Source organism: Fulmarus glacialis, unplaced genomic scaffold, assembly GCF_000690835.1.
Source record: "Fulmarus glacialis isolate BGI_N327 unplaced genomic scaffold, ASM69083v1 scaffold40333, whole genome shotgun sequence".
Lineage (NCBI taxonomy): Eukaryota > Metazoa > Chordata > Aves > Procellariiformes > Procellariidae > Fulmarus > Fulmarus glacialis.
In genome coordinates, this window is record NW_009204337.1 from 11,911 (window position 1) to 25,252 (window position 13,342).

The 13,342-nt window shown below is 41.0% G+C and overlaps 1 protein-coding gene across 1 annotated transcript; it reads right to left on the minus strand.

Annotated features, from left to right (window-relative positions):
- Positions 1–1,996: 1,996 nt before the first annotated feature.
- On the minus strand, positions 1,997–9,505 carry INSIG2 (insulin induced gene 2). Its single transcript, XM_009574954.1, has 5 exons — positions 9,169–9,505; positions 6,136–6,260; positions 3,580–3,746; positions 3,051–3,150; positions 1,997–2,562 (listed from the first exon to the last, which is right to left on the minus strand). Exons 1-5 carry the CDS (start codon positions 9,410–9,412, stop codon positions 2,521–2,523), a joined length of 678 nt encoding a protein of 225 aa, XP_009573249.1. The 5' UTR covers positions 9,413–9,505; the 3' UTR covers positions 1,997–2,520.
- Between the last annotated feature and the right edge of the window lie 3,837 nt (positions 9,506–13,342).

Sequence of the window (13,342 nt, forward strand, 5' to 3'; positions counted from 1 at the left end):
TAATAAAACACATATAATAAAGGACTCCACCCAAATTTATTTTGGATGATTGCTGCCTTTGCACAACATGCTCAAAATTTCCAAAATGAAATTTAAAAGAAGTTAGAGGACAGCACAGTCTAATCAGGTTTAGATGAATCTGAGTGCAAAGTGTTGTAAAGTGGGTGCCACAGATGCACAACAACCACTTCTCACATACTGCACATTTTAACATACACAAGGCTTCTTCTGTGTAAATATTTAGACTGGCAGGTAAAAGCAGTTCTACCACCAAGTGAATTCCAGCTGTATACACTTACTAGTCACAATGAAAGTAAATTGTTTACCAAGTCAGCACACCTGCTGCTGAGGTACCATGTTACTCCCTACAGTTAGGATAAGAAACATCTGAATTTTTATGCCATTCATGCCCTGATAATTCAAGAGGGACTCATCACGCTGCCCACCAAGCTGAAGCCATTTGTTTAAGTAAAGAAGGCGGATGAGGCCAAATACTGTATGGAAAGGGACCCAACAGCTTCTTCAGTGAAATGCCAGAGCCTGCCTAGGGAAACTCACCCTTAGTTCATGCTCTAACAGTTTCTTGGTGTTATTAATAAAATGCTTCTTATTGCCATATGGTTTGATTAAAAGAAAATCTCTTGTCAGGGATCTACTTAAACATGTTCTCCCTCTGTTTAAAGTAAAGCACTTTGGTAAGTGCTTTCCTGAAACGTTACCCAATGAAAGTGTGCTTCAGGTGTTGAATTGTCATAGAACCGTGATAAGCTGATGAAACTTTGTGGAGCTGCAGAACCAAGCTCTTTATACATCATTTGCTTATTTATTATTTTTACACTTCCCCATTCAAGAAATTTTCCTTTTGTGACTACCCCTTTTGTTACATCGCTTTTGGAAGCACTCTGTTGCATACTTTTCAGACTTAGAGATAAGCATATAAGACTGAAAAAGAGTTGCCTATTTCAAGCTTCGTGTACAATGCATACACACATTTATTAATAAAAACTTGTCTAAACATCTATTTGTTCTTTGGACCAACCCCAGCCTCCCTAGGTGACTGTAACATGTCTTATAAACCTTTCATGGAAGATTTAAAAATTAGTACTTCAAGACAAAGAAGGAAAACGAATACATTAAAACAACATCAACACAGAGACAGAAGGGGGAAAACGAAGTGGAGACATCCCATGCCAAATTCACTGCTGCACAGGTTAGCAGTGTCCTCTGCTTTCTGCCTTCTGGCAGAAGTTCTTTTATCTCATGGCCTTGGCTGCAAAGCCAAGAGGAAATTCCACGTATGCCCCCAAATATGGGTCACACACTAAAATCCTTCTTCTTAAGAAGGGAACCAATTAGCACACAGCCTATTTCAGCTCTCTGTCCTATCAGACTTTCTGTGCACAGCCACCTATAAAAGGTAACAGTATTTCTCTATCTCAGAAAATTCCTATGAGAACAAATGCATTTACGGTTGCCTGGACCACAGTCACAGCAATAAGGACTACATCAGTACCTAAAATACAGCCTTGCCTCCTTATGCTGATCCTTGCAAACAGAGCAGGTAGTAGACAAGAACTATCAAGACTAACATTGGTAACAGAGAGTTTTATGACACTATATGGTAGTGGCTGATTTAGTTCAGCAAAATTAAGTTTCGCAATAAAAACTCCCTAAGATTTTTTTTTTTTATATAAGGGATCAACACAAGTCAGCTTAAGGAACTGTACAAGAATGACCCGAATTGTACCCCGTTACTCAACACAAGTAGTTTCAGAATCTGTCCACATTTCATGATGGTCCACATAAATTCATATGCAAACATGTATACTGGTTGTACCACGGCAGAAAATAGCCAATTTCTAGCCTCTGTTTCCATTTCTGTATTCCGTGATACCGGGCACGTACCACAGGCAAATGAAATGATACGGCAATAACCCATACAATCCGTATTAAGTTTCCTCACCTGTGATGTGAGTAAGAAGAATGATACAGTGTGTTAATAGGCAGAAATCAGTTACTTACTGCATCAAAGCTCACCTGTAATCCATAAATTTCATAAAGATATTACGGGCTATCATCATGGAAAGAGAAGATCTTCTTTCCTAAATTTGAATTCCCCGTCTTTCACTGAGCTATTAAGAACAAATTCCTCGAAACTTTCAAGATAAATTGAAGCAGAAGTTTCAGCTACAGAGACGTAGTGCAAAGTTTCAGTTTGGCACTGCAACGTTATGGACAGAGAAGAACTTATGGTAAACTCAGTTTCGATTTGGAAAAGAGAATCCTATAATTGAACCAATATCGTCAAATGTATTGCATATTATTGTAACTTCACAGTAATCAAAATCAGACATCAAGGTTTCTATAGAAGCAGCAATCACAGATTGCAGTAAAGTGTACCACTCAAGGGAAAAAAAAAAAAATTGCATTTTGGCAATTTCATAGTCAAGTGTTCCTTATGCTCCTCTGACAGTAATTTGTCAGATATTTTCCTGTTTAAAAGGTGCATATTGTTTCTCCTCAGTCCTCGTGAGACTTCTCTGCAATGACTTTGCATTCATACTGAAAAACAGAAGATGACAAAATTAATATTAATTTACGTAACTAATGAAAAAGACTGCTATGAGGGGGATTTTTCTACAAAATGGCTGATAAAATAGCTTAGCTTACACTTCACCCAGAAAAGTTTGGTCTCCCTATGTTCTGTGCACACACTGTTGGCTGCAATTTCTGTCTCCTTGAGCAGCAGAAAGAGCAGTTCAGACTTAAGGGATGGCCTGACTTCTCCACAAACACGGGAGCTCTTATTTAGCTCCTGGACCTGAAAAGACTAAAAGTATGTAACTGAGAGTGTACAGAGCAAAGTCACAGGCTGTGCTCTGAATAACAGTACTAACGGCTCACTAACTAGATCAAAAAGCAGTGATTACTGATTTCTACCTTACTCCACACCCACAAGACAAATAGCTGGTTGGTATATATGAAGGAAGAAATAACAGGTAGATTAAAACTTTTACTAGAAGGCAATTGACCCCCCCCTCCAAACTTACCATTGCCAGCTGCCTGCCGATATTGCCCATAGTTATTCCACCAGCAAAAAATATACATGGCAACCAGGAACGAACATAAAGGAAATCTGGAGATGTGTATCTGGAAAAGAATACACATTTTTGAGCTCAACGTTGTGCAATACATAGAGTCCTCCAATCACATGAGACAAATCCATAAATTTAAATATTAGGACATTTCAACTAAAAAAGACATGTATTATTGAAATTTAATTACTTGCAGCAAATAACAAAGCAAGCTTCTTATTGATTATAATCGCATTTGTTCAACTAAAAAAAAGCATGCTACATTGTCGGTAAGGTAGCCATTTTATTGAAATAAGCAACTTCCAACTAAAAGTCTCACTTACAAACACATAAAAGCTTTCATGAACAGTCCAACTTATATTACACTCAAAATTAAGTGCTGGCAGCTTTGGAAATCATGTCAAATTCTACCTTTCCAGTTATTCTGATTTTATGTTATGGCTTCAGGAGACTAACATTTAACCTTAAAGGAGTAAATACTTACTGATAAACTCCATTGTAGACCAGAAGTTGTGACACCAATGTGGCCAGGAAAGCAATTCCTACTCCAAGACCAAAGCCACTTCGTGATCTATCAAATGTCCACCACAGTCCAATTGACAGGGCTGCTAATGTGAGAGACAACTGGATATTGTTGGCAAAATCTACTTTCTGTGTGGATTGTTAAGGATAAGCTTGGAAATATCATATACAAGTGTAAAGCAGTTTTCTTCGTTCTGTTTACCATATTTTGGCACAACAGAAAAAAAATACCATAAAAAATACAGCACTAGCAGTATCAGCTATAACACAGCTATCAGGCATAAGGAAATAAGCCTTTTAAGTGTTGCCAATATATCAGGAAACTAAAAACTTATGACACTTCTTCACATTTTTAGGGTCTTAGCACTTACAAGAGTGAAGAGACTATGCCTGATCTAGTTGAAGATGTCCCTGCCCAGGGCAGGGGGGCTGGACTAGATGACCTTTAAAGATCCCTTCCAACCCAAACTATTCTATGATTCTATACACTTACCAGATAATGCAGGCGTTTTATACAGACATACAATGCACACGTTACTGTTCAGAGTAAGGACATCTCATCCTTATCTAGTCCTTTATTACACTAAGCATGAAATCTTAAATCTAGCATTAGACTCCTCTAAATAACAAGAATTTACTGAAAAAAGGTATTTGTCACTCCTACTTAATTGCAATTTTGTTTAATTTACATGCTAGTTTACATTCAGCTAAACATTAAAAGTGTTAATGTTTTCTATAAAACAAAATGTAAATAGTATTACTGTGAAAGTATTCATGTAAATCAACATCGAAGATCAGTTTTGTCTACTCTGTGATAAAAGTGTGAAGTCACTCCAGATATCTTTGCGGTGTTTCACATTCTTCAAAATGTTTTGGAAATACTAACTCATCCTCACTACTCCTGTCAAAAACAGATTATTAAAAAGAAGGCTGTCAAACTGCGTAAGCCTGAAAGCAAATTTATGGGATGACAACATAAAAACACTGCCCTATTTTCTCACAAGGACCTGGAGAGAGACCTAGAGGAAATGAGAAAGAAGTTCAACTAACTGAAATAAATAATTGCAGGATAAAAGCAATAGCATCAGAAAAAAAGTCAAACAAGACCAAAAAACACACCAAATATGGTAATGTGCAGAACTGGTAATAAGCTGAAAAGAAAGCAGTCTGGAGAGCTGTCAAGGAGGAAATACAGACAGGACATTAATGATGTCCTGGAATATGTGTAACAGCTGTTAGAAAACTGCAGGAAGGTTTGCTGTGAATAATCTGACCCATGCAGAGGGAAGCTGTCAATTCTCTTGTATTTCTTAAAAGCAGCGGAGCTTGCATGTGCTTACACAACAGGTACAGTCCCGGTCGGTGAGAACCACAGGACCAGATTAATGCATCTCTGGCAAGGAGAGCAAGGTTTGTCAGGGACAGTGGGAATGACTCTAAACCTTGGCAGCTCCAGCTCATCCGGCCATACTGGATAGGATGGCTGGTGGGAACAAAACCAAACAACAACAAAACCCATCCAAGGGCCAACCCACCTCAGTAAGAATTCAGCCAGCTCTCACATTTTTCACTTAACTTGCCCTCTTTTCCTGGAAATGACGAGATTCAGTAGCATGCAATCAGAACTTCTTAGCATGGTTTCTGCAAACCATGTTGGAGCTGACACTGAAGGAGATGAGAGTTCCAGAGATGATCAACTTTCTTTCTAATTAGTTTACAAGAACCCAGTTTTCACAGACAGATCCTGGTTTTACCGAACAGAGGAGGCACTAGACATGACTACACAAAACCACTAAGACTCACAGCACTGCCAATAAGGTCAGTCCATGTGAAAAACACCCTGTCACCCAGCATGTCCCCAGCTGCTTCAGAGGGAAGGGATGCCAGTTTTGAGCATGCTTGTGCAAGTATGTATCTGAATAGCTACACAATTAGGAGGAGTATAAAGTACTGCATACTGCAACATGCTGACAGGCTTCTAATTGCTCTTACTGAATGACCACAGGAATGGTAACTACTCTCTCAGCATCAAGGTATCATTTGCAGAATGGGGTAACAGCGCTTACTCGCTTTGTGTAGTCCTGGGTATTACCTGGTCCTGAGTTGTCCCCATTCTTTGCAAGGAGCACGTGCTTCACTGATGACTTCAAGACTTCAACCTCTTACTACAGTGTTAAAAGGACATGAACCCTTGGAATGTATTAAATCATTTTTCTGTAATATCTACCACATAAATATTTCCCCGCACTTACTTCAATTATTCAAAGAAAATAAAGACTGTAAGTAAGACAAAGCCTAATATTGAGACATTTCTAAAGATTTTTCAGAATGAAAAGACGTAAGACTTACCAGCTCCAATACTGCTATGACAGTTTTAACACTAACACGTATTCTGCATTTCCCTTGCAAAAATGCTGCACATTATATCTTTAACAACAATTCACCATGACTGACTATGTGAGCTTTGTTTTAGTGGAAACCCATTTGTTACCGCCAATTTCATTAGAATATAGGATACAGCGCTGGCATGATTTATTCCCACAAAGACTGCTACACATCGCATTACACTGGACCATTCTCTCTTAAATTTATGTGGCTCTCCCAGATGTCTGTCCATGCATGGGTACAATAACCCAATCACAGCTGTGGAGACAGGAAAGAAAAAATGTCCAAAAGTTAAAGCACTGGCAATATTTAACTAAAATAAAGACTATCTAGACTTTGGCAATTGTTGTGACTACCAAAACAGATCTTTTAAGGATAAATAGTACAAAACATACATTGTGAAAGAAGAGGAATTTCAAACAATGTCATTATTTTTAAAAGCCCTGTAAAACTTCAGCAGCATCTTCAACCACTACAGCAATGACCAGAAGCAACAAAACAGAGAACTAGGGGTGGAGGATGAAAGAGCTCTGCACCCTACCAAAATCTGCAGTCTCACATTGTAGTTCAAAAAGAGCAGTAATGGCTTGCAGGCTGGCACTTCTGAAAAGCCCACATATCAAACATACATGTTTAAATAACTGCAAAACAAACACACCACAGTAAGGGCTGAGCGTGGTTTATAACATCAATACTTTGTGTCTTCTTTTGTTGTTACAAGCAACTTTTGTTTGGATGATGTTTTTCTCTTCTTCAATGCTACTATAAAGGCTCACACAGAAGAGGGAAAGCTAAGAGCCTACAGCAGCTGTTGAATACAGAAAGCAAACAGGACTTTCAACCCCAGGGAACTGCTATGCTCTTTGAACATTTCTTCATAAATGTGTTCTCTGCTGCAATTGCAGCTAAAAAGACTGTTACCAACACAGCTGAGGAATAACACTGGTGCTTAATGTTAAACTGGTGCTGCAGGAGGGGGGCAGAGCCTGAGTCATCAGTACGGTCTCCAGTGCCCTCAGTCTGGCATGCTGTTGGAGGTACGTTATGGCAAATGCTCTTTATTCTGCCAGAGAGGAAACTGATCTCCAGGATTCAGGAAAATAAATCACCAGTAAAGCTGGAGAGGAAAAAAAACTCCCTGAGCAATTTTCTTGCCAAAGGCATTGGGGCAAACTGATGACTAATAACAGTGACGGATGAAAGGACTTCTCTGAAAGCAGCCTCGATCACCACTGATTATAAATATGCAAAATACCTTTATTCTGTTCATAATAATAAACCATACTGCACAGAAATGTTCATGTCAATTCCAGGAAGGCTGTGCAAGTACAAATGGTAAGAAAATGGGTGAATTATCAGCATCTACCACAGAGGTTCCCTGTATGTACGCTAGCAGAGAAGATAAGGAAAGAAAATGGAGAAGATTGATAATGAAAAAGAATGAATTCAAACACCTCAGAGGTCACTCCTGCTGGGAAAAGTCACTTAAGGCAGTAATATCTTTAAATCATGTGGCTTAAAATCAAGTAGTGCAAATACCTTGCAGGTGACTGACTACACTTCACAAGCCATATCCAGTCTTTCCATCAAAACAATCAACCCATCAGAACCAGAAAGGCCCACAAGTTTCTTCTGAGATGATGGCAAGACCTAGCCTTCACAACTTCCCCATACGCAGCTGCAGACAGTGTTCTGAGATGACCTGTGACAGCATAAGGTGCAGCCTGATGCAAACATTGCAGTGAACATTGCAGACCTTATGCGTTGCTGCTGCAAGTTGGGATTCTGTCATTTCAACCCCCACTACTCCATATATAAAAGATCAAACCTTTACCAGACATGTTTGTCAAGACAATCAGTTAAAAGTATAAAAGAAAAACGCAGCAAATGCAGGATACAAACCAAAAACTAATCAACAATCTCAGCAAGACAACAGAAAGAGGACTAAGACAACTAGTAGATAAAGCTGGTATGTAACTGCCACCATAACATGCCAAATGCATCTCCACAGGAGAACAAAACTGACATATTCAGAGAGATATTTGGAGGGTTTTCTTTCAAATTGAGCTCCTCTATGAGATCTGGGGTGTAATATTTCAACAAGGTATCAAAAAGAAATCAATTAGACAACTAGGAAAAAAAATAGACTTAAATACTATCATTAGCAAAACAGTGACGCCAACTCAAAAACATAAGTTTATTCACTAATATTAATACCCAGAAACGTGAGCTTTTCCATCTTATTAAAACTGACCTCTAGGAAGATACCACCTTTACTGTAAAGGCTCGCTAAAGCAGAATCCTCCAGTACTGGCTGCTAAGAATATCCTCTTAGTAAAGGGTGAAACAGACCTATAGGATCAGTGATCTTCAGAGCCAAGTAGAAAGCCAAATTCTATCAGGCTTGTAACATGGAATACACCTTGATACTTGAAGATGAAAGAAGAGAAAAAAGGGGTATTTCTTACTACCTAGAGTACACATCTCACTTAAACTAGCTAAACATACAAAAGCCTCAACTCCCTATGTGGTCATGGGAGAAACAGAGCATGTTCACATCATCCGACTTGATACACGAATCTAAGCGAGGTGCTCTGTTCTGCAACACGCCTCTACATCCGCAAACTGCGTGCCTGGCCTCAAGTCCCTGAGACGCAGTCAGGTCTCCCAGCTTTATGGACCTAAAGCAATACCTCGAACTGGAATGAGGAACAAATGGAAAGCTGGACCAAAAAAGGGAGCATTACTCAGGGTGGTTTGCTGCGCTCAAAACAAGGTACTGCATGCTGCGCAACCTGACACATCCAGGGTATTTTCAAGGGCTGCCTGTAGAGCACACTCCTGTAATCCAGCCTCAAGGTTACAAGCGGCACCACCTTCTGAAGTCTGTTAAATTTGTACTCTAACACAGCAGAAAAAGCAAAGGTTATGCTCTGCTAACAATATTACAGTAAAACAAGTTAGCAGAACAACAATTTCTGGACACATGCATGCATATCTGTGTATGCACGGGGAGAGCAGAAGGATAATAATAGCTCAAAAAGGGCAGAGATGCTGGAAGAGAAATTTTTATCTTCCACACCTTTCATATAGTTTTTTGTAACTATGTAACTACCTATCCACCCTTTCATCTCCACGCCAGGCACACGTACAAGACTGAACTTACCTGACGCTGTGCCACAGCAAGGTGGTACCCACCAAGCTGAGGAGAAGATGCTTGTGATCACATCAGGGGGGAAGAGAGTAACGTTTCTCTGGATCTGAAGCAAGTTTAATACTAATGCAAGAAATACGCCAATAAAAAACAGCACTATACCACGAATTACCAAATTCATGCCACGACTGGTTACAGATGAAATGTATGGGCCACACTTTTTTGGTAAGGTTGGCGTTACATTATTTTCTGCCATGACTTCTTATGTTCTCAGAGACAACAGGCTGACTGAAGAGGATTCACTTGCAATCAGTATTTCGACTCTCCTCAATTAGGAGATATCCAAACCCTGAAAAATAATAAAAAAAGGGTGAAAAACGCAGATATAGGAAACATTAAATATATTTCTCTTAAATAAATTGGAGATTGGGTTAAAAAATATGGCTATTATATTTTTCTGAATTTTCTGAGGAGGCAATTAGTCATTTGAGAGCAGAACCAACCACAGCTGCAAAAATGCCTTACAAAGAAAACATGTTTTACAAATAGCTTTGTCTGCTAGGAGACAGAGGAGAAGGAAACACGTGGGATGGGTCAGCTAGGAATGTGAAACCACAGAGAAGAGGTGAAAAAATGAAACCGGTATCAGATGGAAGAAAGGCTTACTTGGCAGTAACAATAAATTGTTTTTCTGCCCTCCTTTAAGCAAGAACTGGAGATTATGTAATTCAGAAGCAAGTAAACACAGCCCTTAGTTTCAAGGCAGCCACTGAGGTTCACAGATCTCTCTTCTTGAAGAGATGCCAGAAAACATTTCTCAACTGGAAAGTGAAATCTGAGAAATATTTTTCAGGATGGAGTCAGAATTTCAGCAATCCCGCAGTGCATCCATTTCCGTAACCCCAGATAAGAGGAAACAACTCAGCAAACCAGAGAAGGAATCTCAGTACAGAGAAATGTTTACCGAATTAACATACTTTTTGTGAAAACTGCCATACATTATTACAAACCATAATTGTAATCGGGCACAAAAGAACCTGAGAGTGAAGGGAAAAGGACTCCCCCAGCCCGTGCACTAGGTAGCGTCCTACATGAGTAACTCTGCCAGCACTACAGGAATGGCAGAGTTCCCATCCCAATCACTCTTTCAAAAAAACCCTGTCCATCAAGAGTCCTGTTATACATGGATTCAGTGTCACATTCATGTATAACAACTATTTTGATCGACAGCTTAGCCACCTGGAACTTAAGAAAAAAAGCCCTGACATTGTTTTTAAATTTGAAACTGCCAACTGGTGGCGGCTTTTGTTAACTCTTACTTATGGCCACGGGGGCACAAGGGGAGCCATACCAGCACATCCATCCCCCTTCCTCCCCAGCTTCAGCAGATCCCGAGGAAGCTCTCTGAAGATGCAGCAGCAGTGCAGAGGACGCAGCATTCACTTTTGCTGATTGAAAGCCAAAAGGGAAGTTAAATACATCCAGGCTAGTTAAGATACTACAGGTAACTGCACAGAAGACGCGACACCATACCGTGGCATCCTCCATCACTCAGAAAAAGTTCCAAGAGGCAAAACAAAAGGAAAAAAAAAAGTTCTGATCACATGTAACTTCCCGCTGGCAGTTCAGGGAGGCAGCAGAGTCCTCCTAAGAATACAGGATCTCTTCTACACGGCCAATTCTCCGCATTATTTGTAATCATGAACACATCTTGGGGGGAAAGAGGGCAACCATGGTGTCTCGCTTCTTAGTCAGCTTCCTGACTCACACTGAACAGATGTCTGCATAAAGGCTGGCGCTGGCAGTTGCACTGCAACACACTTCCCTCAAGCAAAAAGGAGGTGCTCCAGACTTTTTTTTCCCATCCTCTGGATGGCACGGCAGTGGAGCTTGGGTAATACATTTAGCCTCCAGGAAAGAAAGCACAGAGTCACAAATACATCAGTATTTCAGCTGAGAGTCTCCCCTGTCCCTGGGGGCTTTGCCCACCAGGTGATCACAGGAATTTACAGGAGTCTTTTCAATACATGACTGTAAGTCCCAATTACAAACTCTGCAGGAATACTGTACCTTATGGGGGCTTTTAAACTGTTACGTCCCTTCTTCGCTTTAGCTTGCCTAGGAAAACAAGCTAAACTCTTGACTCTCCACTGACTTCACCACCCCAACAGCTCTTGGCACTTCCTGAAGTCTGCACATCCCTTTTTTTCCTTTAATGCATGACCAGAGCTGATGTATACAATCCCAGGTTCAGCCCTCACAGCCTTGTACAAGAAAGTTCACACTTTTATGTCTCTCTTTAAATGACCTCTTCTGCTGCACACCGAGGATTGCAGTTTCTTTTTTCATAAAGCGGTTGCTCACATCCTGCGATCCATTACTACATTCTCTTCTTTCCTGTTACTGAACTCCTTGTTCCTCGGTACCACCCCCAAACCTTGCATGCTGAATTTCAGCCCATAGATATTATTTACTCTGACACCCAATGTCACTCCGTTTTTCCGACAGGATATCTCAGTCCTCTTTGGCCCTGCAAACAGTTCCCAGCTTTGGGTCACCAGCAAACGTCATTCCTGCATCCTATTTTGTGCACAAGATCATCAACTAAAATACTGAGCGAGATCAGCCCAAGTCCCTGTCTTTGATGAAATCGATTAATAATTTCCCCACAGCCATTATTTCCCCATTTTATACTACCTCTTGATATCTGCCTCTAACAATCAACTGTCCCACATGCCAACAGCGATGTAAACACCGATCAGATCTTCTTTTTTTCCCCCCTAGAAATGCTGATGATCAAATAAAATCCAATTTTATTCTGGCATAAACCAGTTTCAGAATATAAAACTTGCATTTACCCAACTTCCATTTATTTAACACATCATTCGGCAAATATACGATATTTAATTGTGAAGGCTTATCAAAACATAACAGGACTTTGCTATGCAAGGAAATCACTTACTGCTTTTATACAAGCACTGCAGCTGCAAGTCATTCAAGGCACCAGCACCAGCTTTTTACTACGAGGTAAACAGCCTGACCACAGCAAGGGCACTTGGGTGGGTACGCATCAGTGAATATTTATAACAAGTAATGCAAGGTCCCAAACTAGCATGATGCAGTAGTTTCCATCCTGGTTTCTCACCCTACGCATATTGTTCCAATTTGTTTTATCCCAGTTTCCAAATTTTCTCCGCTCATTGGCTCCGAGACCTTCCGGCATGCCACAAACAGAGCAATGGGGAACGGAGCAAGGTGACCAACACTCATGTAAAGATTCTTCAGTGCCTCGGACAGCCTGGGTTCACAATGCTTAGGCATGGCAAAGGTATTTACTACCACCATCTTTCATGAAAACTGAAATTAAGATCTCTAAAGAAGACATCACCTCATTCTTCTGGACTGGAAGGCTAGCGTGCCTGCAGACAGAGGAGACGATGTCTCTCTCCTTTTACGCCTTGTATTTTACCGAGGGTTTCCGCTCAGATGGGAACAGTTCACGTATTGAACCAACACTACTTCTGAGCCTTCATCTCTTGGGAATGCATATTCAAAACTGTAACACCACACTGAAAGCTACAGGCTTGGCACTGCCACCAAGTCTCAGCTGCACTTCCCCTCCTCGGCGGCACCCGGCTTCAACCCAAGCTTTTTGACATACCATGCGACAGCATTATATACGATTCGCAAGGCAACCACACGATGTCTGGCATTGCGCAAAAAGTTAACAAGTAAATTATCACCCTAGACGTTTTCAAAGCACTTAGTCACTTAACTGTCTTCTAATTAGAAGATCCGTCCTGCAAGTGCTTCCCAGTGCTCTTCATGCCCATGAAGAGCCTTCTGCTGTGTGCGATTCACAACTTCTGACACGATACAGACACATTAGGAACAACGCAGTGTAGCCGGGGCCAAGAAAGAGAAAATTTATTTAAGCAACACCGCGCAGGAGATGGCAAAAATGGTGAAATGACAAGAAAACCATCTGTCTTCTATGAGGCAACGCCAAAAGCAAGCCACCCCCCTTCTCCGGGCACCAGGCGAGGCGGCCCTCCCGGCCGGTCTGCTCCGGATCCCCCGGGTCGAGAAGCCCTATCCGCCCGGGCATCAGGCCGGTCGCTTCAGGCCAGCGTTAGCACCTCCAGCCCAGGCCGGGCCCATTAAGCAACGCCCGCGGAGGGGCCGC

Excerpts from the sequence above, each read along its gene's own strand:
- INSIG2 (XM_009574954.1), bottom strand. The coding sequence starts at position 9,412 with ATGGCAGAAAATAATGTAACGCCAACCTTACCAAAAAAGTGTGGCCCA. Across the intron at positions 3,747-6,135 it reads GAATAAATCATGCCAGCGCT|AAAGTAGATTTTGCCAACAA; the intron begins GTATCCTATATT and ends CAATCCACACAG. Across the intron at positions 3,151-3,579 it reads GTCTACAATGGAGTTTATCA|ATACACATCTCCAGATTTCC; the intron begins GTAAGTATTTAC and ends ATTCTTTTCCAG.